Source organism: Moschus berezovskii, chromosome 20 (assembly GCF_049115385.1).
Source record: "Moschus berezovskii isolate FMDL1 chromosome 20, NW_MosBer_1.0, whole genome shotgun sequence".
Lineage (NCBI taxonomy): Eukaryota > Metazoa > Chordata > Mammalia > Artiodactyla > Moschidae > Moschus > Moschus berezovskii.
Window position 1 is genome coordinate 57,990,663 of NC_142479.1, and position 23,540 is coordinate 58,014,202.

General features: G+C 51.3%; 1 protein-coding gene across 3 annotated transcripts in view; it reads left to right on the top strand.

Moving 5' to 3' along the window:
* MAPT (microtubule associated protein tau) overlaps positions 1–23,540 on the top strand; it is a 123,708-nt gene that overhangs the window by 74,253 nt on the left and 25,915 nt on the right. For 2 of the 3 annotated variants that reach the window (XM_055408122.2, XM_055408121.2), the window contains exons 3-10: positions 1,762–1,848; positions 5,002–5,088; positions 9,435–9,500; positions 13,375–14,472; positions 17,305–17,360; positions 20,411–20,608; positions 21,618–21,750; positions 23,225–23,278. In XM_055408122.2, the coding sequence (XP_055264097.2) occupies positions 1,762–1,848; positions 5,002–5,088; positions 9,435–9,500; positions 13,375–14,472; positions 17,305–17,360; positions 20,411–20,608; positions 21,618–21,750; positions 23,225–23,278 (1,779 nt within the window). Of the gene's footprint in view, positions 1–1,761; positions 1,849–5,001; positions 5,089–9,434; positions 9,501–13,374; positions 14,473–17,304; positions 17,361–20,410; positions 20,609–21,617; positions 21,751–23,224; positions 23,279–23,540 lie in introns of those variants that run through there. The other variant, XM_055408130.2, reaches the window with a different exon arrangement.

Consider the following 23,540-nt stretch of genomic DNA (forward strand, 5'->3'; position numbering starts at 1 on the left):
GGCACCATCACACCTGTAGGCTCCTGTGCTTTGGCAGTCGAGGCTGGTGGGTGATAAGACCCAGCAGACTGCCATGAGATACCACTTCATATTTACTAAGATGGCTATAATTTTAAAAATGGAAAATAGCAAGTGTTGGTGAGGATGTGGAGAAATTGGACCTCTTGTACATTGCAGGTGGGAGTATAAAATGATGTGACAGCTGTGGCAAACAGTTTGGTGGTTTTCTAAAAAATTGCACGTAGAACTACCGCACGATCCAGCAATTTCACTCCTAAGGATATACCCAAAAGGATCAAAACGAGGAACTAGAACAGATATTTGTACACCATTGTTCATAGCAGCATTATTCAAAATAGCCAAAAGGCTGGAACAATCCAAGTGTCCATGAACAGATGAACGGATAAACAAGAGATGGTATATACATATGATGAAATGTTATTCAACCAGGAAAAGAAAGGACACTGTGATAGATGCTACATGGATGGATCCTGTGAATATTATGCTTTGTGAAATAAGCCAGATATAAAAGGACAAATGTTGTACAGTTTTTTAGGGTATCTAGAAGAGGCAAATTCATAGAGACAAAAAGTAGATAGAGGCTGCCAGGGGTTTGGAGGGAGGGAGAGTTATTGCTTAATAGGTACAGAGTTTTCCTGGGGAAGATGAAAAAGTTTTAGATATAGATAGTGGTGATGGATACACAGCGTGGTGAATGTGTTTGATGCCACTGAATTGTGGTTAAAGTGATAGATGTGAAGTTGTGATTTTATACCAGTACAAGAATCTCAGCTCACACACACACACAAAGACCCATCAGACAGTCTGCGCGATGATTCTCACCATGTGTCCAAAGCCTGCTTGAGGGAGTTGGCAGGTGTTCCCAAGCTTCAGGACCGGAAGCTTCTTTAGAATCAGCCCTTCTTTGGCTGGATCAGTACAGCCATGGCGGGTGTCCAGGGATGGCGTTCCAGCAGAAGGTTCGAGGTGTCTGATCCCAAAGTGTACTAGAACACCACTTGCCTCTCTTCATCTCTGGGGTCTGCTTTGTGCAGAACCAGTTCCCTGTCCTCTACTCCAAGGCTCCCCAAACCCACCCCACCCCACCCCTACTCCCCTGCCAGGTAGCATGGCTTTTGCAGAGTCCATCAGAGGTCCCCTGGTTTTGGATTCTGATCGGACAGTTTTCCCATAAATAGTGATGACTGACATTTCAGGTATAACTCAAGGTTTGTTGGGCAGGACTGGGAGACACAGCCCAGTGTCCAGTTAGAAGTAGGTCCTGTGTCTGCCCTGAGCTAATTTCTCTGCAGAGGAAGCAGTTCGATTTCTGAGTGTTTTCCCAGATGTTTACTTGTCATGAATTCATGGCAATGATCTCCCGTGAACCTCTCCAGTAAGGAAAGACAAAGCCCCAAGTTTACTTGTGGCTTATCTCTCTGGTGTCTGCTGCCAGTTTGTCAATATCAGAGCCTTTGTCTCAGTTGGAACCACAAGCTAATTAAAAGGCAATTTCTCTTCTTTCCCCAGAACAGGTAAACATCACATGCTTCTTTCCTGATGACCCTGGTGTGGGGGCCCAGTTGTGGGGTGGGGGTGGGGTTGGTCCCCTTCTTGGTTTTATCACGAGACCACAGTCCATCCATCTGGGGTCCATACTGGGTGATTTCAGTTCCAAAAGACACTGTCCCCCATTTCCTGACGTCGAAATTGGGGTGGAGGGAGGCAGCCATCCTGAGGGGTTCATTGTGTATGTTCCAGAGTCTCCCCTGCAGACCCCGGCCGATGATGGATCTGAGGAACCAGGCTCTGAAACCTCTGATGCTAAGAGCACTCCGACGGCGGAAGGTGGGGCCCCACTCCTCTCACGGCTTCATTCAAACAGCTCCTTCCATGCTCCAGCCTGCGCTTAGCCATGCTTTGAGCTCATACGTGCCACCCTTCCTGGTTGCACTTGCCGCTGCCCCTGGCTGAGAGATATGCCCGCTCAGTGCTTTGCGGATGGGGCTTGGGCCCCAAGTGTTGTGGGAGCCATGCTCTATCTTCATGCCTTCCTCGCTAGTGCCAGGGATGGGCAGCTTCGTCACGCGTGAGCTTCGAGACAGCCACACTTGAACAGGCTGGGATCTGTGGCAGAGCAGGGCCTGACCTCAGCTCCACAAAGCCCCTGCTCCTTGTCCATTGTCCTCTCCACACTTCTCCCATGAGCCTCCAGGTCTCCGGGCAGTGGTTTGGTTCAGGAAAGGGCAGGTCAGTGCACATCTCCAAGCTCACACTTTGGGACTGCTCTTGGTTTAGTATCCTTCCTTTCTTGAGCTGGGCCTCTGGACTTTGGCCATGGTGTTAGCGCCAGCTCATCTTTTCTAACCTGTCCTCTGTAGACATTTGGTGTCTAGGTTATTATTATAAAGCTTCTGATGCATTTCCTGAGGTGTTCCTTGGACCATCTTCTCTTGCTTCCCATCCGTATCAGACAAGACTATGTTTGAGGAACTTCCCTGGTGGTCCAGTTGTAAAAATTCTGCCGCCAATGCACGGGACATGGGTTCGATCCCTGGTCCAGGAAGATCCCATGCGGGACAACTAAGCCTATGTGCCACAAGTACTGAAGCCCCCACTCTTCAGGGCCCATGAGCCCCAACAAGAGAATCTACCATAATGAGGAGCCCATGCACTGCAATTAGAGAGTAGCCCTGGCTCATGGCAACTAGAAAAAGCCCTCATGCATCAAGGAAGACCCAGCACAGCCAAAGAAAAAAAAGACTATGTTTGATCACAGGTAACAGAAAACCCAGCTAACTGTGGCATATATATAAAGAGGTTTATTTGTCTCACATAATAAAACATCTGGACTCGAGTAGCAGCTCCTCAGTGTCATCAGTGTTCTTCTGTCTTTATCTTCTGCCATCTTTAATGGCTGGATTATTGCCTCACAGTTACAGAATGACTGCTGCACCTCTAGGCATTACATCTACCTTCAAAGCAAGGAGAAAGTAGCAAAGCAAAGTGACCGAAAGAGTCCGGAAACCAAACATGGTCCCTTTTTATTAGGAAAGAAAGGATTTTTCTACATGCCCCACCTGACCAACTTCCATTTATGTCTCATTGTGTGGAATTGGGTTTTCTGATGCCCTCTGGCTGTATCGTAGGAAAAATCAAGGGAGAGGGGCATTGAGAATGGCTTTTGAGTAAATAGTCTGCAGAGTATGCCCCTCCATCTCTCCATCCTCTCCAAGGTTCTAGTCTCAGCACTTCCCTGGGCCCTGCCCATGACTTTGGTGAGAACCTGGCCCCAGAATCTCCCCAGGCGTCCATGTTTAGATGAATTCAGAAAGTGGCTGTCGAGTTCCTTGCCAGTTGATGGTATAAGGATATAGTGGATGTGGCCCTTCCCTTCTTCCCCTCCCCGCCACCTCCAAGGTTCTCAGCCTAATAGTGAAGAGAAAACCAGACCAAATGCTCCTTGCTCTCCTTCTTAGAGCCAATGATGCAAGACATAGCCTGCTGATCCTGTTCAGACAGTTTTACAGGTTGCCTAGTGCCCTGAGATAGTCCTGAAGCACTCATGCCAGATTTTAGGCCAGCCTTCCAAATCTAGTTTATTCTGGAAGAATCTTCCTACCACGTCTTGCTGCATTCTGGACCCCTGTCCGTGTGAGGGTCCCAAGAGCTTCAGCTTTCATGACTTGGGGAATGGCGGGGAGCTGCTGGGGTGGAGCTCTGCCAGGCTGCTCCCGAGACAACCACAATAAAAAGGACTCCAGTTGACGAACCTGACTCAGGCTCTTGGAAAGTGTTTAAAGCTGACACCTCCTCCTGTTTGCTCAAAACGGTTTGGTAGTATGCCAGTGCATTGCTCAGGGAGGAAAGCCGATATGGAAGTGTTCATCTTGATGAGAGACCGACAGCAACTCCTGGTGGTAAATCTTTTCCTCTGGCCTTTGCTCTGAAGGTGGATCTATCTGTCAGCCTGTTGTCAAGCATCTGACCTCAGACAGGCCGGCCTGTTCACTGCCACCCAGGGGGGTCTGTGCTTTATAACCAAGGGTCATGGGCTCCAGGAGACAGGGGAATGAATGTTGTTGTTCAGTCGCTCAGTGTCTCTCTGCGACCCCATGGACTGCAGCACGCCAGGCTTCCCTGTCCTTCATCTCCTAGAGCTTGCTCAGACTCATGTCCATTGAGTCGGTGATGCCGTCCAACCATCTCATCCTTCTCCTCCTGCCTTCAATCTTTCCCAGCATCAGAGTCTTTTCTAGTGAGTCGACTCTCTGCTCAGGTGGACAAATTATTGGAGCTTCAGTTTCAGCATAAGTCTTTCCAATGAATATTCAGGGTTGATTTCCTTTAGGATTGACTGGTTTGATCTCCTTGCTGTCCAATACCAACAGTTCAAAAGCATCAATTCTTTGGTGCTCAACCTTCTTTATGGTCCAACTCTCACATCCATACTTGACTACTGGGGGATTAGAACTGGAAGAAAACTTGGAGGTCAAGGCACCTCTCATTTTGCAGATGAGGAAACTGAGACCCTAAGAGGACAAAAAGGACTTGCCCAAAGCCGGTCTCCCGGCAGAACCATAGCCTCCAGCCCTGACTGCAGAGTTTGCCTCCTCCTGTTCTGCACTGCTCTAAGGATCAAACATCTGTGACCAGTCACCTGATTTTCAATGTTTCTTCCATAAAAATACTGGTGACCATCCCCAGCAGTCCCTTTCGCTGCAGTATTTAGAAGGGGGCTGTTCTGGCTTTCCTGGTAGAGGGCCTGGTTGTCTCATAAGCAGATGCCTCTTGGACAGAGTATTCATGTTTTCCTGGGGAGATTTCAAGCGGGAGCACGCCTCTGGGCCCTGCTTTGTGGGGTTGCTTTTTTGCATGCGGCTGAGTCCCCTTCCTGCCTCTGCATTCCTGCACCTTTGCATCCCCAAAGAGCACAAGGTGAGGGGCGTGGCATGGCCCATCCCAGCCCCTAAGGTGGCTTCCACTCTTGGTGATTTCCAGACAGGTCAGCACCCTTAGTGGAAGAGGGAGCCCCTGGTGAGCAGGCGGCCGCTCAGGCCCCCACGGAGATCCCAGAAGGAGCCACAGGTGAGGGTGACTCCCGGGGCTGGGTGCCGGGCTCCCCAACTGTAGGATGGGAGCACGTGGGGTTCTGCCCGTCTCCAGATGAGGTGGGAATGCAGGTGGATGCCAGCCTCCCGAAACCTCAGGTTGTTCTGAGCTTGATGTCCTGTTGCCTCCATGGCTGCCTGCCCGTCTCCTGGAAGATAGAGAACCTTCTGGATTCCTTCCAGCCTCTCCTCTCCTTGTCTTAGCTCCGGAGAGTTCTTGGAGGCAGGCTGGCAGCTGAGGTCAGTCCACAGTCCTGTTGGGACTCTGCCCAGCGACAGGGTCACTTCCTGGGGGGTAAACAGCTCCCTGGGGGGAGCACCGGAGTGCATCAGAGCATCCGGATGGCCCACCCACATCTGTGGAGGATCGTAACTGGGTAACCCCCCAGGAACTCAGTAATGCACCCTGGCATCCAATTTTAGGACGATCTTTTCAAACATATCAGAATAGAACAGACATGATGAGACTGTCCTGTCAACATCGATGATGGGGAGCAGCCCAGACGGAGCACTGACCAGAAACAGCACTGAACTCGGGGCCGCCAGTCACCGTGAGCTGCCCGGGCCCTTAGGAAACAACGAGCAGAGCCCAGAGCTCTGGCTGCCACTTCCTTCACGTCCCTGGGCTAGACATGACTCCAGCCGTTGGCTTGGCGATGGGGACAATGCTCAGCAAGAAATGCAGGACGAGCTCTGGATGGTGTTTCAGCAGCAGTGGAGAGTGGGGAAATGTCCCCCGGCAGGAGTTCTTTTCCTTCCTGAAGGCGGGGCTCAGTGGCAGCCGTTTGGGAAGTCTGCAGCCTTGTGCCCAGCCATGTGGGTTAAGGATGCCGGGCACTGCCCAAGCAGCGCCACACGCTCCTCCAAGTAGTTTCTGCTCCGCAAGCTGCTCTCCAGAGATGAAAGGAGGGGGATGTTCTGGATACTGACAAGCCTTGTCCTTGACAGTGAAGGTCGTTTGAAGGCCATGGAACCAACGACTCATGGGATGGGATCACGGGTAGCTTGACTTTTGTCTCTCGCTGTCCCTTTATAACTTTTCAGTGGGCGAAGCTCTTCTTCTGCCTGGGACAAAAACTCTAGGCAACTCTTGACTTCCCATCACTCCTGGGTTATCAAGGGTTTTAGTCTCCACTGACACACAACCCAGTCTGCAAATGCTGATGAGACTGTGAAGTCTGGGACTTCCCTGGTGATCCAGTGGCTAAGAAACCCCCCTGCCAATGCAGGGGACACAGTTCGACCCCTGGTCTGGGAGGATTCCCACATGCCTTGGAGCAACTAAGCCCATGCCCTGAGCCTGTGCTCTAGAGCCGCAACTACTGAGCTCATGCTCTGCAGCAAGAGAAGCCACCATAATGAGAAGCCCAAGCACCACAATTAGAGAGTAGCCCCCTCCACCGCCACAACTAGAGAAAACCTGCATGCAGCAACGAAGACCCAGAGCAGCCAAAAAATAGTCCATTAATTTTTTAAAAAGGAGTGTCCAGTCAGGGTAACACTCAAAGCTGCAGGTCCTCCTCTCTGGGACTGGAGAGGGGCAAGAACCAGGAGGGGGCAGGGAAGTTATTCCTGCTTTGGGGCTGCTATGAGCTGGCTCCAATTTCTGCAGGTGTTGCAACCCTGTGGGGTTTTTGAATTCTTCGATACCCCCCTCCCCCGTCATCCCCGTCGTCCTCCTGAAGTTCCCTCCCTTTGCTCTTGATTCCATCAGACATTCCTCTCTCTTGGGTCCCTTGGGGTCTGAAGATCCATCTCATCTCTCCTCTGCCAAGGTTGGCTTGCTCACATCGGTGGCCTGCTGGACATGTCCTGAGGCGCCCCTTCCACTATGGCCGCCCTGTGCCCACCACAGGTCCACGGGGAACACAGGCGTTCCTTGCCTGAACAAACCACACATATGCAGACAGCCCACGGGCTTTGCTCCGCCACCAAGGCAGGGCCAGCCTGCCTGTCCTCTTTGAGTTTTCCCAGGTAGAGTTCTGACAGCCCTCCACCGTGTCCCTAACCCTAGGGGACACACACCACCTGTCTCCACCTGGTGCCTTGAAACCCTTTCAGTGGGACTGAGATGGGAGGTGGACAGGTAGCCACCACCCCACCCACCCTAAGCTGCTCTCTCTAAAGAAATCCTTCTTTAAAATTCTCTCCCCCTCCACCCTTTTACATCCTGAATGAAGTGGGAGGTTTTAGAGTTGAGGGGACATTTTTTCTGCTGGTGGCTTTAACAATATGCACCTTAGTTTCGGGCCTCCCTGTTGGCTCAGACAGTAAAGAATCTGCCTGCAATGTGGGAGACCCAGGTTCAGTCCCTGGGTCGGGAAGATACCCTGGAGAAGGGAATGGTTACCCACTCCAGTATTCTTGCCTGGGGAATTCCATGGACAGAAGAGCCTGGTGGGTTAGTCTATGGGGTCGCAAAGAGTCAGACACGACTGAGCGACTAACACGCTTTAGTTGAGCACCTCACTTGGGTACATGTCTTTGTTGTATCTGGTTCTCCTGTGAAACTTCCCATTGGAGGTCCATTTGGGAATGCAGTGTGGCCAACCCCCTGCAGGTGTCCCTACCTTGCAGGGTGAGCATGGAGCCGTCTTGGGGCTCAAGGGAGGCAGAGAAGCCATATAGGCTGGTGATGGCCCAACCACTGGCTCACACCCTCCCTCTCTCTGGCTTCTCTGAGCATCTCTGTTGCTGGGGTCAAGGGGTGTCAGAGATAGCAGCAGCCTGCAGTTTCTAATTTGCATCAGGACCACGGTATCACAGCACCACGTTGGTGTGTGAAAGCGATGGGCTTCCTGGAGCCACGGCAGTGACGGACGTCACCGGCACGCCACCTGTGTCCTCCGTTTCTGGGACTCCGTGCCATGCAGCTGGATTTGCTGATTTGCTGTCTCCCTGGGTCTTTCTTCTGTAACCTTGTCAGAAACTCAGACCAAACCTATGCTCGGAGCAGTGCTTCCCTGACAGACATCTTTTGTCAAGTGACATGGAGCTATCACTGTTAGACCTCACGGGCTGTACAGCATCAGTGTGCAGGGCATGCAGAGGTGTTCTTGCCTAGGAACTGCCATTGGGGAAGCTGCCCGAGCCCACTGCTAGCCCCCTGCCCCTCGCCACAGCGGCCCTGGGCCAGCCAGTGGGCTGGGTGTCTTATCAGGCCATCATACATCTGTCCAGCGACCCAGAGAGTCTTTCCTTTGCCTCCTCCATGTCCTCTGTGGTGGGCTTGCATGGCAAGTGATGCTAACTTGGCATTTCTCATTTAGTTGTAGAGACTGAGTCATCACAGGTCTGGGAGGAAAAAACGGGTGGCCCAGCCAGCCACTGGTGGGCATTTCTCAGGCTGGTGGCCTCCCTGTCCCTGTCCATCAGGGCATGTTGGCCCTCCTGAGGTGTGGGGTCACACCCATGTCAGTGTGTGGCCAACTTGCCTTAGAGGGTCTTTCTTCTGGACACTCATACCCTTTGTCCTGCAGCGATATCGCCATTTCTTCATTATGCAGAAATTGCTGTTGTATGAAAGCTTACCGACTTTGGTACCATTGATGACATGATCAGGAGTTTGTCTCAGTCTTTTTTTGTTCAGGAGGGACAGTGGGCTCCCTAAGTGGGAGCCCAAGATATCCCCAAAACTCCTGACTGACACTACTCCCCGCCCTTTAATCAGATGGCACCTATTCTTAGCAGGTAGTTGAAGGGGTTTGCCCAGTAGTTTGGAGGAAAGAAACTGTACCTCTAGGGGACTCCTACCATGTACCTGACACTTTGCTGAACGCATGCACACAGTTTCGTATGAACCCTCCCCACTCTCCTACAAGACAGGCTGGTGTTACCACTTTGGGGTTCTAGAGTTGGAAACTAAAGCTCAGAGAGGCTAAGTAATGGTGGCACCTGAGCTTGAACCCTAGCCGGACTCCACAGCCCACACACCCAGTCCTTCCTTCACCTTCGGCTCCCCCAGGAGCGCTGGTGGGGCTGGGAGGGCGGCCTTCACCAGGACACAGCTCCACAGCAGGGGCTGAGCAGCAGAGTGCTTCTCCGACCTCACCTGTCCTGTGTCTTTGTTGAGCGGGGACTGAGGACCCAGGGCCCACTGTGGGGCAGGTCTTTCCTACACTGGACTGTGTTGCCTGAAGGTGTGTGGGCAAGGAGGGGTGGTGTTTAGTGGACAGTTTTCATCCACATCCCCAGCAGTCATGTTTGTAAAAAGAGCCAGAAGTACAGTGCTTCAGAAACCTGGTGGGAGGGGCAGGGAGTTCTGTTTCTAGCAAACAATAACCGTATCTGCTTTTTATCTTCATTTGCTGACACACAAACCAGCTGAAGAAGCAGGCATTGGCGACACCTCCAACCTGGAAGACCAAGCTGCTGGACACGTGACCCAAGGTCAGTGGGCTAGTATTGCCTGCCATGCATGATGTGGGGGGTTGGGAAGACGGGGTGCAACACTCAAGTGGATCATACCCTGAGAAGAGAATTCGGACCTGGGCCTTAATTCCAAGGTCCAGATCTTTAGGAGCTGGTTTTTCATCGAAGGTGGGCTATCCAGGTAGAGAAGGAGCTTTAGCTCTTTCTAGTCATTTCTGACTGCTTCCCAGTATGTTTGTTGTTCTGAAAGAAGCTGGCCTTGCCCAGCTTGGGAACTCGAGAATAAGTGACCAACAGAAACACAAATGTGTCTGATGAATGATTCTCCCTGTAGGCGGCCCTCTGGCCCATCCCAGGAACAAAGCCTCAACTCTGTCGCCACCAAACTATTTCTTCTGTGCAGCCTTCAAATTTTATTGTGATTTTCTTCTCAGGGACCAAAATTATTGTGCTCAAGAAAAACAGCTTCGTATAATCACTGAGCATAAATGTTTTTAAGAACTTAAATTATAAATCTTAGAGATTCCTTATCTTTGGAAATGGAAACCTCCAATACAACCCAGCTGAGTTTTGTTTTCTGTCATTGGCTGCATAAATGAACTTGAGAGTCTGCTGTGGAATGTGGAAGCTTTTAGACTAAGAAAGCCAGGAAGTCACTGGTCTTTTCCTCACAAAGTGATTTGGGATTTGTTCAGTGTTTAGTTCTGCCACTGGGCCATCTGGCTTTAGGGAGACTCTGGGCCCTGAAGAAATGTCTCCTTGAGGGTGCTTTGAAGCCCAACTACGCATTTCTGTCTCCCAGGGTTCCCTGCCCCATAGTGAGCTAGTGTTTCTCGTCTCACACAGCATGGAAAGATGTGCTTTCATTCTCAGGCTTACAAAGAGCTTCAAAAAAATATTAGAAGCGATAATCATTATAAACGGGGAATCTCAGTCTATGTGTTAAATAACTAGACTCTTGCCTCCTATTTCTTCTAGGTCATGATTTCTAGCTTTTAGCTAAAATAAGGTTTTTATAACCTCTGGAAATGACCATCTATTTCCATAAAAAGAAGTGAATTTGAATTTTTCTTACAAATTTTTATTGTAGGCTATGTCTCCATGTCCCTGAAACATATTCCACGGAACAAAAAGATCAGGCCAACAGCTTTCCTAGAAACCTTACTTTGGGGCTAACTGAGTTTTTAACTTTCCCAGCACTGGCTTAGTATCACAGAGCTATATAGATGAACACCCGGTAGCATCATCTGCACTGGAACGCTGGCACCAAATCTGTGAACATGTGGAGGGTTCTACCTCTGTGCTGCCCAGGCCAGTGTTTAATGTCTCATCTGGAGCTGCTGATCCAAATGACCAAGCCCAGCTCCCCCCAGTGCGGCCTTGGGAAATCCAGACACCCTGGCGATCCACAGACATGTTTCACTGCCACAGACCTGCAGTCTGTTTTGTGCTAAAGCAATCAGATTAAGGAAGACCCATGTACACAGAAGCACAGCTGTTCTCTGCTCTTTGTTTTCCTGTGGCAGAAGGAAAACCTCTGGCAGCCTGTGTTCATGAAGGACTAAGACAGCAAAGATGTTTCAGGATGGAGCTGCGAGGGGCCAAGAGGAGCAGGGTGTGGGGAGGGCCCTGCCCACGCCAGGAGTGGACCTTTCTTCTGGGAGTGTCACCAGGACCAGGCCTTCCGGGGAGCGTGGGGACACAATTCATTTGCACTCTTGAGGCCACCCAACTGTGTTTCTCCAAATATTGCTTACCTTGGACCCACCCCCGGTGATCACTACCTGTAGTATTGGCTTGAAAAATACTGCATATTTTTCACGATATCCATAAGATAGTATGAAAAAACCCAAATGAACTTTTTGGCCAACTCAGTAGTTACTGACACTTTTCAGTCTTCTGGGAGCTGAATAGAATGTTCTCCCAGTCCGGCTCCTTCCTCCAGGAGAGTAATAGCATGATGGCAGGTTCCTCGCACACATGCACACACATACACATGCTGTACTATCCTATATTGATAACTTTTCAGGGTATGTTTAATACACGGCTTTGGGGCCTTGGTCTCTTTTTCAGTGAGGGTCTTTTAAAGCCCTGCGGTGTAACAGTAACATCCATATTACAAGCAATTTCTAGGGAGCTCTGGGAGGAAAGATTTTTCCAGAAAGTGCTGGAGACCTGGCCTGATGAGAGGTGTTGGGACCAGTAGCTGCTGCCACTTCTGGTCTGTTGAGCGGTGGGTTGGGAAGAAGTTGGGGTGAGGAGACAGTTGCTCAGATTGCCTCCTGCCAGCTGGTTTCTTGCATCTCTGTCATTTGGTCTGTTCATCCCCAAGACTCACCAAGGGCCCCAGAGAGTCTCCTGCAGACCCGGTGGAAGGCAGAAATCGGCTCGTTTCCCTGATGACATCATGTGTAAATCTGGCCACATGGCAGGCTCTAGGGCTATGCTAGGAACACAAGATAACTGGGACCATGAACTCAAGGCCCCGGCATAGGGGTGGGAGGTAAGAGCTGGCCTTTTGACGAGGGGCTGCCGAGCAGCTCCACAGACTCTGACGAGAGTTGGGACCAGAGGGACCATCATGCGTTAGCCAGGTGTGTGGACCCCTGCGTTCTCCCACCTCCTGCCCGCCCCTCATCTAGTCTATTTCTCTTCCAAGACCCTCAATCCTTTGGGGTTCCAGGGTTTATTGAGAGGAGAGCTGCAAAGTTGTCCTGGAACTAGGTAGGATGTTTGAAGAGGTGGGAGTTAGAAAAAATACAGGATATTAGGAGAACTAACAGAAAAAAATCTCCTGTCCTCAATACACAGATATTTTAAGGAGGGATTCATGTGAATGTGGGGCTTCTCTGGTGGCTCAGATGGTAAAGAATCTGCCTGCAATGCAGGAGACCCAGGTTTGATCCCTGGGTCAGGAAGATCCCTTGGAGAAGGAAATGGCTACCCATTCCAGTATTCTTGTCTGGAGAATTCCATGGACAGAGGAGCCTGGTGGGCTACAGTCCATGGGGTCACAAAAAGTCAGACACGATTGAACGACTAACACTTCATGTAAATGCAGCATGAATGAAGCAGAAAAAAGGGACACGTGTCCTCCATCCACTGGGCTGGCACACAGGAGGTGGTGTGACAGGGTGAAGCAGTGGTCCCGCAGGGCTGGCCACATCTGTGCCGTGCAGACCACCTTAACTGCCATGGTGGTCACCTCACCTCGTGCAGAAGGCTGTTCATAATCCACCATCTGGACAAACTTGAACCGTGTTTCTGTTTGTAGAGGTCTCATGGCAGGTCAGTTAATACAGACTGAGCCCTGATTATGATGCATTTGGGGTTTTCCAAATCTATCAAGGTGGGTTTATAGGTTCCTGCTGGGTTTACTGGGCAAAAAGGGGGGCCAGAGAGAGAAGGAGAGGAAAGGAGACCCTCCCTGCACCCCAACCAGGTCCCAGCTAGAGGCCAGAGTCTTCAGGAGGCTCACAGTCCCTGGAGAGGAGGACAAGTTTCTGCTGCTGGTGGAGTTAGCCTAAGGCAGCCCCAGATATGGCAGGATGCTCGGAGCCCAACCAGACCCAACATAGGCAGAGGACTAACACCAGCGCTAGACGGGGTCTTGGTCTAAGCTCCCCTTTGACAGATAAGAAAAAGGCTCAAAGACAGGAGGTGCTCACCCACGGTCACCCAGCTAATTGTTGGCAGATTGACCAAGAGTCGTTTCATTCTGAGCAAAGAAAAGCAACGCGGGTGAGCTCAGAGCACGGGCTCCTTTTCCTTTTTAAGTTGGGCTTGAGATGCTGTTTAAACATCCTTTTTTTCTTTCAAACGTATGTCCCTCTCTTAAAACACTTAACTTGCTCTTGCTAACCTTTTGCTGCTGCTGCCTCTTCAAACCCAGAGGAGAGGAGAGTTCCGGGTCAGCAGAGGGAAGCGTCTGAGAGGCCTCTGGCCCATGGGCTTAGCTCTCAGGTCCAGCTTGCACACGGCCAAGAAGATTCTGGGGTCTCCGAGCTGCCTCTGGGGGAGAAAGAGCCCGAAACTCCTGTCCTGGCGACCTCTGGCTCTTCCCAGCATCACCCCGTCTGCCAAGCGCCTCCTCCAGCAGGAGGCCCTCAGGAGCCCCACTGGGAGTGGGGACCAAAACCAGGGCAACGGGCTGAGGAGGGCCTGGCCTTTCCGAAGCCCCCTTCCCCTGGACGTCAGCAGATGGAGCCTGGGAATTCCAAGGTTGTTCAGGCAAGCTTCCTCGGGGAGCCGGGCCACCATGGAGGTGAGGCTGTGGAGCCGGGGACCTCAGGTCTGGCCTGCCAGCACGCATCTGACATGCTTGGGGCCCCCACCCTGCTCACAGGCCCCAGAGAGGCCACACGCCAGTCTTCAGGGACAGAACCTAAGGTTGCAGAGGGCAGCCGCCGCGGCTCCGAGCCGCCAGAGTACCAGCTTTGGGGAGGCCTGCCCCAGGAGGGGCTGCCGCCGAAGGGGGCACAGGGCAAAGAAAGGCAGAGGGGCGAGGAGGTGGATGAAGACCGGGACATTGATGAGTCCTCGCCCCAGGACTCCCCGCCCTCCCAGGTCTCCCCAACCCGGGGCGGGCCAGCCCCGCAGGCAGTTTCCAGAGAAGCCCCTGGAACCCCAGGGTCCCCAGCCGGGGGTGCCATCCCACTTCCTGTTGATTTCCTCTCTAAAGCATCTGCAGAGACCCAGGTCCCAGAGCCCGACGGGCCCAGCGAGGGGCCCCCGGGAGAAGGGCGCGGTGGGTCCCCCGAGTTCACATTCCACGTGGAAATCACAGCTAACCTGCAGAAGGAGCAGGGACCCCCCTCAGAGGTGGATTTGGAAAGGACTGCACTTCCCAGGGCCCCTGAAGAGGAGCAAGAGCCCCGGAACCCCTCTGAGGGCGAGGACACAAAAAAGACTGATCTTCCAGAACCTTCTGGAAAGCAGCCTGCAGCTGGTCTGCCAGGGAAGCCCATCAGCCGGGTGCCTCAACTCAAAGGTCTGTGTCTTGAGCTCCTTCGCTCCCACCTGGCGACCTCGTGTGCCACCCAGGCTGCAGGCACTGCCACTCAGCTTCCGGCTCCTCCTTGGCTCCTGCTGCTTCTGAGGCCCCCGGGGACAGCCACCAACCAGCCACCTGGGCCTTCGCTCACCCTCCCAGCCCCCTCCTGTCCCTCAGGCGCTGGTAGTTCCTGCTCCTCTCACGCTTGCCCACCGTCGTGCATGTCACGAAGACCCCCACCCAGTGCTTTCTGCCCGGTTCACTCCTCTGGCCCCTTGATCTCTCTGCAAGGCTCTTCAGCCCAGTGGAGGCTGGTGGGCTGCACTCCACAAAGAGCATAGCAGCTGCTCCCACTTTCGAGGGCTCATTATGTGTCTCAAATTGGTTGTCTAGGACCCTCCTGTCCCTCCCAACAAGGGGGCATAATTAGCCCCGATTTGCAGGCAAGAAAACTGAGGCTCCAAGCAATTAAGTACCTTGCTGAAAGTCATTGAGTAGTAGGTGATGGAGCCAGGTTTGGAACCCAAGTAGGTCTGCTTTGAAAGGCACTTCCATCTACCCTGCAAGTGCCTTCCAGGAGGTCCTGAGGTGTACCCTCCTAGCCCAGAGACTCAGAGGACACATGTCTATCCTCTGCGACTGTGTCAATGGATAGCACCTCACATGTAGCAGGCCACACACACACATACACCCATTTGGAGGTAACCCAGGGCCCAGGCTGAGCCTTTGGCCCAACAACCACTCCACCCTATCCTGTCTGCCTTGTGGCAGAAGAGACAGTGAGCAGAAACAAAATCTCCTCGTGGAAGGAACCCCTTCTTCTTCCCTTGGGGCAGTGCCCCTGATGGGATCGCAGGGAGGGATCTCAGCCCCGTCCCCATCTCGAGCCCTGGGAGGCATGACCACAGCAGCCTTTCAGGAGCTGAAGAGATGGGAGGGGAGGTTCCCAAGGGTGGGGGTCTCTGTGTCCTGTTGGGGGGAGGACAGTTTATACCCCAGAGGAGGCCTCCTTGCCACATATCAGCTGTATTCATACGTTTAGGTCCTGTAGCATATTAGAATTATTTGCGGGGCCCAGAAATTGATGCTGCTTAAACTGTTAATTGCAGACATCTGTTAAATGTTATCACGAAAACTTTGAAATGTTGTAGATGAAGGAACCTGTATTTTTAAGTTTAAGACCGAAAAAGAATCCTACTTTAAAATATCCAAAACTCCAAACTAATATGGGACACATAACTGTTAGTTGACAGATGGCACAACAGTGTTTCCTGAAATGTTGTTTTATACTGAATGCTGATCCACTGCATGTTGATAGATGTGTCCAAGGAAAAAAAGAGTTCCATCGTCTAGTTTGCGGGGGAAAAAAAGGTGAAACAAAGTTAAATGGAGTTTGCTGTGGGGAACTTGTCAGAGCCTTTAATATTGTAATGTACATTCTGACCCTCTGAGAAGGATACATAGTAGCCATTTCCCCAATTTGGGAAATGCAGATCTAGCAGATGCTTTTGTTGTGACATAGATGATGATGGTCATCGGGGCAAAGGATGTGAATCCGGTCCACACAGGGCTCTTATTAAAAATGCAAGTTCCTGGGCCCCACCTTAGGCTACTGTTTCAGAGTGAACCTGGGATTCTGTATTTCAAGAAGCTCTCCCACTGGTTCTGCTGTGTAACAAAGTTTGAAAATCTCTGGGCTAGATCATCAGTGCTGGTCACTCTAGAAATCTGGTCTCCAGGAACCAGTGAGATGCTTCCACTGTCCTCGGGGCAGAGGTAATAACGATATTGAAGCCACAGATGAAAACCTATGATCAGTTTTCAGTAACGAATGTCAATAGCAGGAAAGAGTGAGTTAGAAGTTACGCTGGTAGACAAGCGGATTGGTTTCACCAAGGGGTGTGGCTTTCCAAACACAAAATCTGTCAATGGTTTGCTCCTAAAATCCAGAGATTATCTATGGCGGGGGTCTCCAACCTCTAGGCTACAGATCAATACCTCCTGTCAGATCAGTGGTGGCATGAGATTTAACATGCACAATAAATGTAATGTACTTGAGTCATCCTGAAACCATCCCCTCCCCACCCCTGGTCCATGGAAAAATCATCTCCCATGAAATAAAGAGTTTGGGGACTGCCAATCTATAGGATATTTGATGTCAGCTAGTTTGTTGCTAATTTGGGGAAAGGACAAGCATTAGTCCCCCTTGGGAGAGTCTGTAAGTGGTGAGAAGGCCCTCCAGGGTTGGGTCAGGGGTGGGTTGGACTTGTCAGAGAGCCAGCTAGGACTGGTCACCCAAGCCCCCATGAGTGAGGGGCAGGTTCTGGGAAAGCGGCCCACTCCTCCTGGCCCTTGGGTGACAATATGAGCAAGGGGTCCTGCAGGGGCCAGAGCCTGGCTGACCTACCCTGTACATAGCCCTGGGGCTTCCAAATGCCCCTCCTTAGAGCAGGGTTGGCCCCAGTCGGGGAAGGCTGACCCCAGTAGAGCCTGTGAGAGGTGGTCCTGCACCATCTACCTTCCCTGACCACCCCTGTACCAACGTATGTCCATAACAGTTTCCTCTGCGTCGCCTATGCATGTCCCCGCCCTCGGCCAGCCTGCTGCCCCCTCTTGTCAGGGTGTTGCAAGCAACGACCCCAGTGTGCTGTGTTGATACTAACAACGAGCCACCTAACAGATTCAAGGGGAAAGAAATCAACCGGGTTTCCACTGGCCCAACTGAACAAGACATGTTGCACAGTTTCTGAGAAACCACTTTCCCTCCATTGGGCTCTCACGAGCTGTGCTAATGGGTGTAACATGCATTCTCATTTTGTATTTTATCAGCTCGCATGGTCAGTAAAGGCAAAGATGGAACTGGACCCGATGACAAAAAAACCAAGGTAAGCTGAGAAAACATGGCACCTCTCTGCCGCCATCAAGTTCATCAAGAAGCCATTCTTTGTATCTGAATTGATCTCTGTATATGACACGTGGAAATCGTTGGTCCCCGAGGTACAGCTGTCATTCAAAGTGCTTTGTGTTTTCATACAAACGTTTAAAATGCCAGCTTTTATCCTTGGATAGTTCTGCCAGGGGAGGGCGGTCAGCAGGTTAATGAATGAATTAATGAATACTCCGAATTATAGCTGTACCAGCATTGTTTGAATTAAGACGTTCACGGTAAATGAAAGTATGTTTGAATTTTCTGTGGTGAATTTTGAATTTTCTGCTTCCCGCTACAGGTCTAGGCACAGCAAAGACATATCTGTATACACACAGAGAGATATATTTAAGATCTATCTAGAAAATACCATTTACTTAGGGGGCTGAGGGAGTGTTGAGCAAAAATGGGATATCCAACCTAAAGTGGAGGGTTCTGGAAAAGCCCTAGAGGAGATGACCTGTGAGGCAGGCCGAGGACAAATGAAGGGGGACTGGTGAATAGGGGTGAGAAGAGACATTCCGAGGAGTAGGATCGGTGGAGGTAAAGGGGGGTGGGGGGAGAGGAGGAGACAAATCACGTGTTTGGAAGTTCTGAGCAAATCGGCTCGGTTGCTGCCAAGCTCGGAGTAGGGCTGAGGCAGGCCGGAGGAGGGAAGCCTGATACACACCCTACATGCTGAGTGGACATGTGGGCTGCGGTGCCCTAGAGGCTGTCCTGAAATCCTGCCAGCCAGTCTTAAGATCTTCCCCTACCAAGGACCAGAAAACCGAGCAGCCTGCTCACCACCCGAACCGCACCCAGGACCGCATGGTCCTTCTCACGCTGTCAGCTCTAGTGCCCTCTCCTCCATGACGGGGCCTCTCGGAGAAAGCTCTCGTAGCTGCACAGTAGTGTTTTTCCAGGAAAACCTCTCTGGGGCCCCAGAGGAAGACCTGTTTTTCGTATAGGCATCCAAGAGGCCCCCTATCTATGCTGCCTGAAACGCCTGGGTGTTCATCAGTCCTGGAGGACTGATGGAGTTCCCAGACGCAGAAGCAAGCCCTAGAGTTTGGTCTTGTGTGTTGGTCTTGCTGCCCAAAGTGCCTGCCCTGGAGGAAGTTGGGGTTCACCATCACAGGACCCCAGTGGGGCAGCTGAGGGTACTTCCTGCAGGGACTTGGGGTGGGAGGGAGTTGCAATAACTGCTTGCCAGTCGGGATGCCCACTCAGGGGAATCCTGCCCTCTGTTCGTTCACCCATTCATAAGCTGTCCCTGCCCTAGAGTTGCTCACAGCCTGGCAGCAAGAGGTCACATCTGTCATGAACCTAGGCCACTTGGCCAGGTAGGGAGCAATGCCAGCAGAGGCGACCTTGTGAAGCTGGGGAAGGAGGGCTTGGCTTGCCAGTACCCACCCTCAGCTTTTCTTGCCAGCAGCCTCAGGGCCTCAGCCCGCATCGCTCCCCTCACACCCCTGCTCCGTCCCTCTTGCACTCCTTCCAAAGGCTGGCTGCAGAGAGAGCCTCAGCCACCTTAGTGGTGAATCTCAGTAATGAAGAAGTCTCTGGTCAGGACTCTCTGTAGCTCTGACTCCCCCTTTGGAACACCTTTGGACTTGGCCTCTTGGTTTTATTCCTGAAGCTGTGGCCCTTCCCGCTCCCAGACCAGCCTCCTCCACCAGGGCCATGCATCCCAGTCCAAGGTCCCCAGAGGTGGTCCAGACAAACCACAGGTGCTGTCCACCCTCCTTCACACACTTTCATCTCTGTGAGGTTGTCCAGCTCACAGACACCTTCCCATTGGCCACCTGCACCACCCAGGCTACTTCATTAGGTAGATCGTACACAAGAGTAACCACTGGCCTGATTAAGATTTACCAGACTTTGGGAGATTGGGATAGACATATATACACTATTGATACTATGTATAAAATAACTAATGAGAACCCTACTGTATAGCTTCCCTGGTGATTCAGATGGTAAAGAATTTGCCTGCAATGCAGGAGATCCAGTTTTGATCCCTGGGTCAGGAAGATTCCCTGGAGAAGGAAATGGCAACCCACTCCAGTATTCTTGCCTGAAGAATTCCATGGACAGAGGAATCTGGCAGGCTACAGTCCACGGGATCACAAAGAATCGGACACGACTGATCAACTAACAGTTTCACTGTGTGGCTCAGGGATCTCTACTCAGTGCTCTGTGGTGACCTAAATGGGAAGGAAATCCAGAAAAGAGGGGATATATATACATATATACCTGATTCACTGTGCTGTACAGTAGAAACTAACAACACTGCAAAGCAACTACACTCCAAGAAAACTTAATTTTTAAAATATTGGGGCGGGTAGATTTACCAGACAGTTTGGTTTTGAGACTTTAATCAGAAAGTAAGTGTGTGTGTGTGTGTGTGTGTGTGTGTGTGTGTGTGTTCTAAGTGGTATCAGACAGAATCTTCAAGACCTGCCTAAACAGGTACAGTCCTGATGTTGGCAAGGACGATTCTGCCAGTGTAGTGGAAGAGGGAGAGGGGTGAGGGGGCCAGCATGAGCCCCCCACCTGGAACTGAGCAGAACCAGGGGCACTTCTGGCCCATGACACACTGGAGATATTTTCTTGAGAAGCGTTCTAAGAATCGTATACTTTTGGCGATCTCCACTGACTCTCTGGGTGCAAGCCACCTTTTAACCAGTGGTCTCCAAAGTGCGAAGCTGACATAGATCCAGTGGGCTGGAGAAAGAACATACCAGCACGTCTATCATTTTCTCCAACTTTGCCATATGTAAGTTTCATAATGTACATCATATGCTAGCATCGTAGTATATGCATTAGCTGATGAATGACTACAAGTTCATGGTCACTTTCTGGTCTTCCAGATAAGGACTGTTAAGGGTAAATGATCCACATGGTTTGGAGATCATGCCTTTAAACCATTACCTGCCTTATTTGTTTTTAGTTAGCGTCCTTTTTCAGTTTGTACCTTTCTCCCATGTGCTGACTTTTATTTTGATTTTATTTATGTTTATGTTTAAGCCATCCACACCTTCTTCCGCTAAAACCCTGAAAAATAGGCCTTGCCTTAGCCCCAAACGCCCCACTCCTGGTAGCTCAGACCCTTTGATCAAACCCTCCAGCCCTGCCGTGTGCCCAGAGCCATCTTCCTCTCCTAAACACGTCTCTTCTGTCACACCCCGAACTGGCAGTTCTGGAGCAAAGGAGATGAAAGTCAAGGTAAGAGGAACCCACCTTTGGAAAGAATCAGGCTGCTCTGCTGTAGTTTTCAAAAGTATGCTTTTCTAGTCGCAAAGACCTTTCTTTAGATAAGCTCTCACCTAGAAGTACCATGTAGAACAGTTAAAATTCTCTGGTTAAAACAGGGGAAAGGAGGCACAGTACCATCCTTTTCAACTCCGTTTCATCCCCTAAGGCATGGGAGGGGACCCTGGTTTGAAAATCACTGTGGGTTTCCTTGGTCTGTTCCTGGCTTTAGGGGATGCTCCCGGGTTGCCCTCATTTGGGTTGGACAGCGTCCCTTGCACCCACACCTGTCCCAGTAGCTCACTCCCTCCTGAACCATCTCGTGGTTCCCGGTTCACGTCAGTTTCTTTTTTGAGTTTGGGTTATGTGTCAAGGTCACTGCCCCCAGTCAGCTGACCGTGCTTGTGCACCTGTGCTCCACCTTTGGCCCATCTGCTAACTGATGCTGGTGTTCACCCGCCAAGGGCTCTTAGCACACCTGAGGTGTTACTGAATCCCGGGACCTGTTTGAGAGAGAATTGAAGGATGGGACTAGCTCTTTTAGCACTCTCGGTCAGGTTCAACAAACTGTGTCTCCACGTGCCTCTGAAACCAACCACCACCAGGCAGATTAAACCCCCTTGAGAGAGTCAGAGAATGGTGTAGGAAGTCTTCAGACGTCCTGCCTGCCGACACTGGTGGATGTGGACCTCGATCATTGCTATGAGCTCTGTTCTTTTTATGAAATACATTGGCTCCACTTGTGCAGATAACTCATATAAACAGTTCATCCAGGAGGAAATGGTACTCAGGAGTTTAGGAGGGGCTGTGGATTTGTGTATCTTTGTCATGGTAAAGGACACTTGTATTTGGCTGGCAGAGCGTCACCCCAATCATAGCCTCATTTTGAGTCAAGCTGGTAGAGTGGAGCTGGCATTGATGCCAGGTGGCAGAAACCTTTCCCAGCCGTAAAAAAAACACTATCCTGTGCATTGGTTTACAGGGGGCGGATGGTAAGCCTGGAACGAAGATCGCCACACCCCGGGGAGCGGCCCCTCCAGGCCAGAAAGGCCAGGCCAACGCCACCCGAATTCCAGCAAAAACCACTCCCACCCCGAAGACCTCGCCAGGCACTGGTGAGAGGACTTTCTCTGGAATCCTAGTTGGGGGGTGGGGATGGGGAGAGCTCGCCCCGGAGGCCCTGACAGTTAACCTCTGGTAGCCAACTGACGCCTGTGGTTCAGGAAGTATCAAATGTTCATTTTCTAATTCTTTTAATTTTCTGAGCTAGATATTGAATCCCCACTTTTTACCATGAAGAAATCGAGGCTCTGAGAGTCTGCATGACTAAGTCTAACCAGATTTTTAAGCACGAGGAAAATAGAGCCATGAGACTAATAACTGATGGAGAAGGGGCTTCTCTGAGCTTCTCGCATCCCGCAACGCCCCGCCCCCCCCACCTCTGGGGAGGTGATTTTCAGCCCCCAATGAGGGATGGGACACTACGGGTGACCTCACACAGGGGGCAGCCCCTGCTAACTTGCTGGGATGTTAGGGACCTTCTGACAGAACCTAAGGGTCTTAGCTGAGCACTCATAGGCTGTGCCCATTTCCTGGGCTCCTGTGAGTAAAACCCATTGGGTTCTGAGTACCAGCCAAGGCCTCAATTGAGCCATTTTGCTTCCAGTGGGGACAGCCAGGCTGAGTCCCCCCTTCCCATTGCCATGACGACTGACTGTCCCAGGCACCTGGGTTTAGACTGTGCATGACTCAGGGTGTCTGATCCAGGGCAGCACTCAGGAGACCTATGGATCTTAGACGGGCTATGTGTGAGGCCTGGGCCAGCACCACAGGGTCTCTGCTGCTCCTTGGCCCCAGGGTTGGCTGCCCAGAGCCCTGGTTTCCTGCTTGTCTTGGCCGTGGTGTTTAGCGAAGTTGCTGTAGGGTGGGGCCTGCATGGATACCCACTCACTAAGGTCCATTGGTTGACTTTCTCCCATAGGGTTTATTTTTTTTTTTTTAATTATTATTTAATGTTTTTGCTACACTGGGTCTTCATTGCTGCGCTCGGACTTTCTCTACTTGCAGCAAGTTGGGGCTACTCTAGTTGTGGTGTACGGGCTTCTCCTTGCAGTGGCTTCTCTTGTTGCAGAGCACGGGCTTATTTGCTCAGTGGCATGTGGGAGGACCAGGGGTCAAACCCCGTGTCCCCTGCACTGGCCACTGCATTCTTCACCACTGGACCTCCAGGGAAGCCCGGGTTTTTCCTCATGTATAGAGTACATATGATACAAGGGGGAATTCACAAGACTCCCGGCTGGATTTCATATATGACTTTGATCCTGCTTTTCTTCACTTGATATTATGCCAGTTGATTCATGCAACTGGAGTCATAACTGGAAGCAAGAACCTGTGTTTCTCTCTGGATCTTAACTGCTCTGCAGTGGACAGACCTCCCACAAGTCGACCTTGTTTCCTGCTAGCCGGTGCCCCTGCTCCCTAACCCCATTCCCGCCCTCCCCCCACCCGCTGCATAAAAAACAAAAACTCTCATTGAGGCTTTTTCAAGCTTGATAATAATGAGGCTTTCTGTGGATTTTTCTTTTTAAGCGACCATGCAAATGCAGAAAAAACCACCCCCTGCAGGGGCAAAATCTGAGAGAGGTAATTCTGAGCCTGCCTTGCCCAGCTGGGGTCATGCCTTTTGCACGTGCATCTTGTTGGTTGGCTGGGCGGGGTTGAGGGGAGCTGGTTAGAGCCAGGAGGACCTGCTTTTGAAACTTAGGCTTCCCACATTGGGCCTGAAGTTGGAACAGGCAGAATTCCTGCTCCTCTTCTCGCGTGGCTTGAGCAGATGTGTCTGTCCAATGGGCAATCCTAATCCTAATCCTGCGTGTTCTTGGCATCAGCTGGGGGCTCTAGGTGG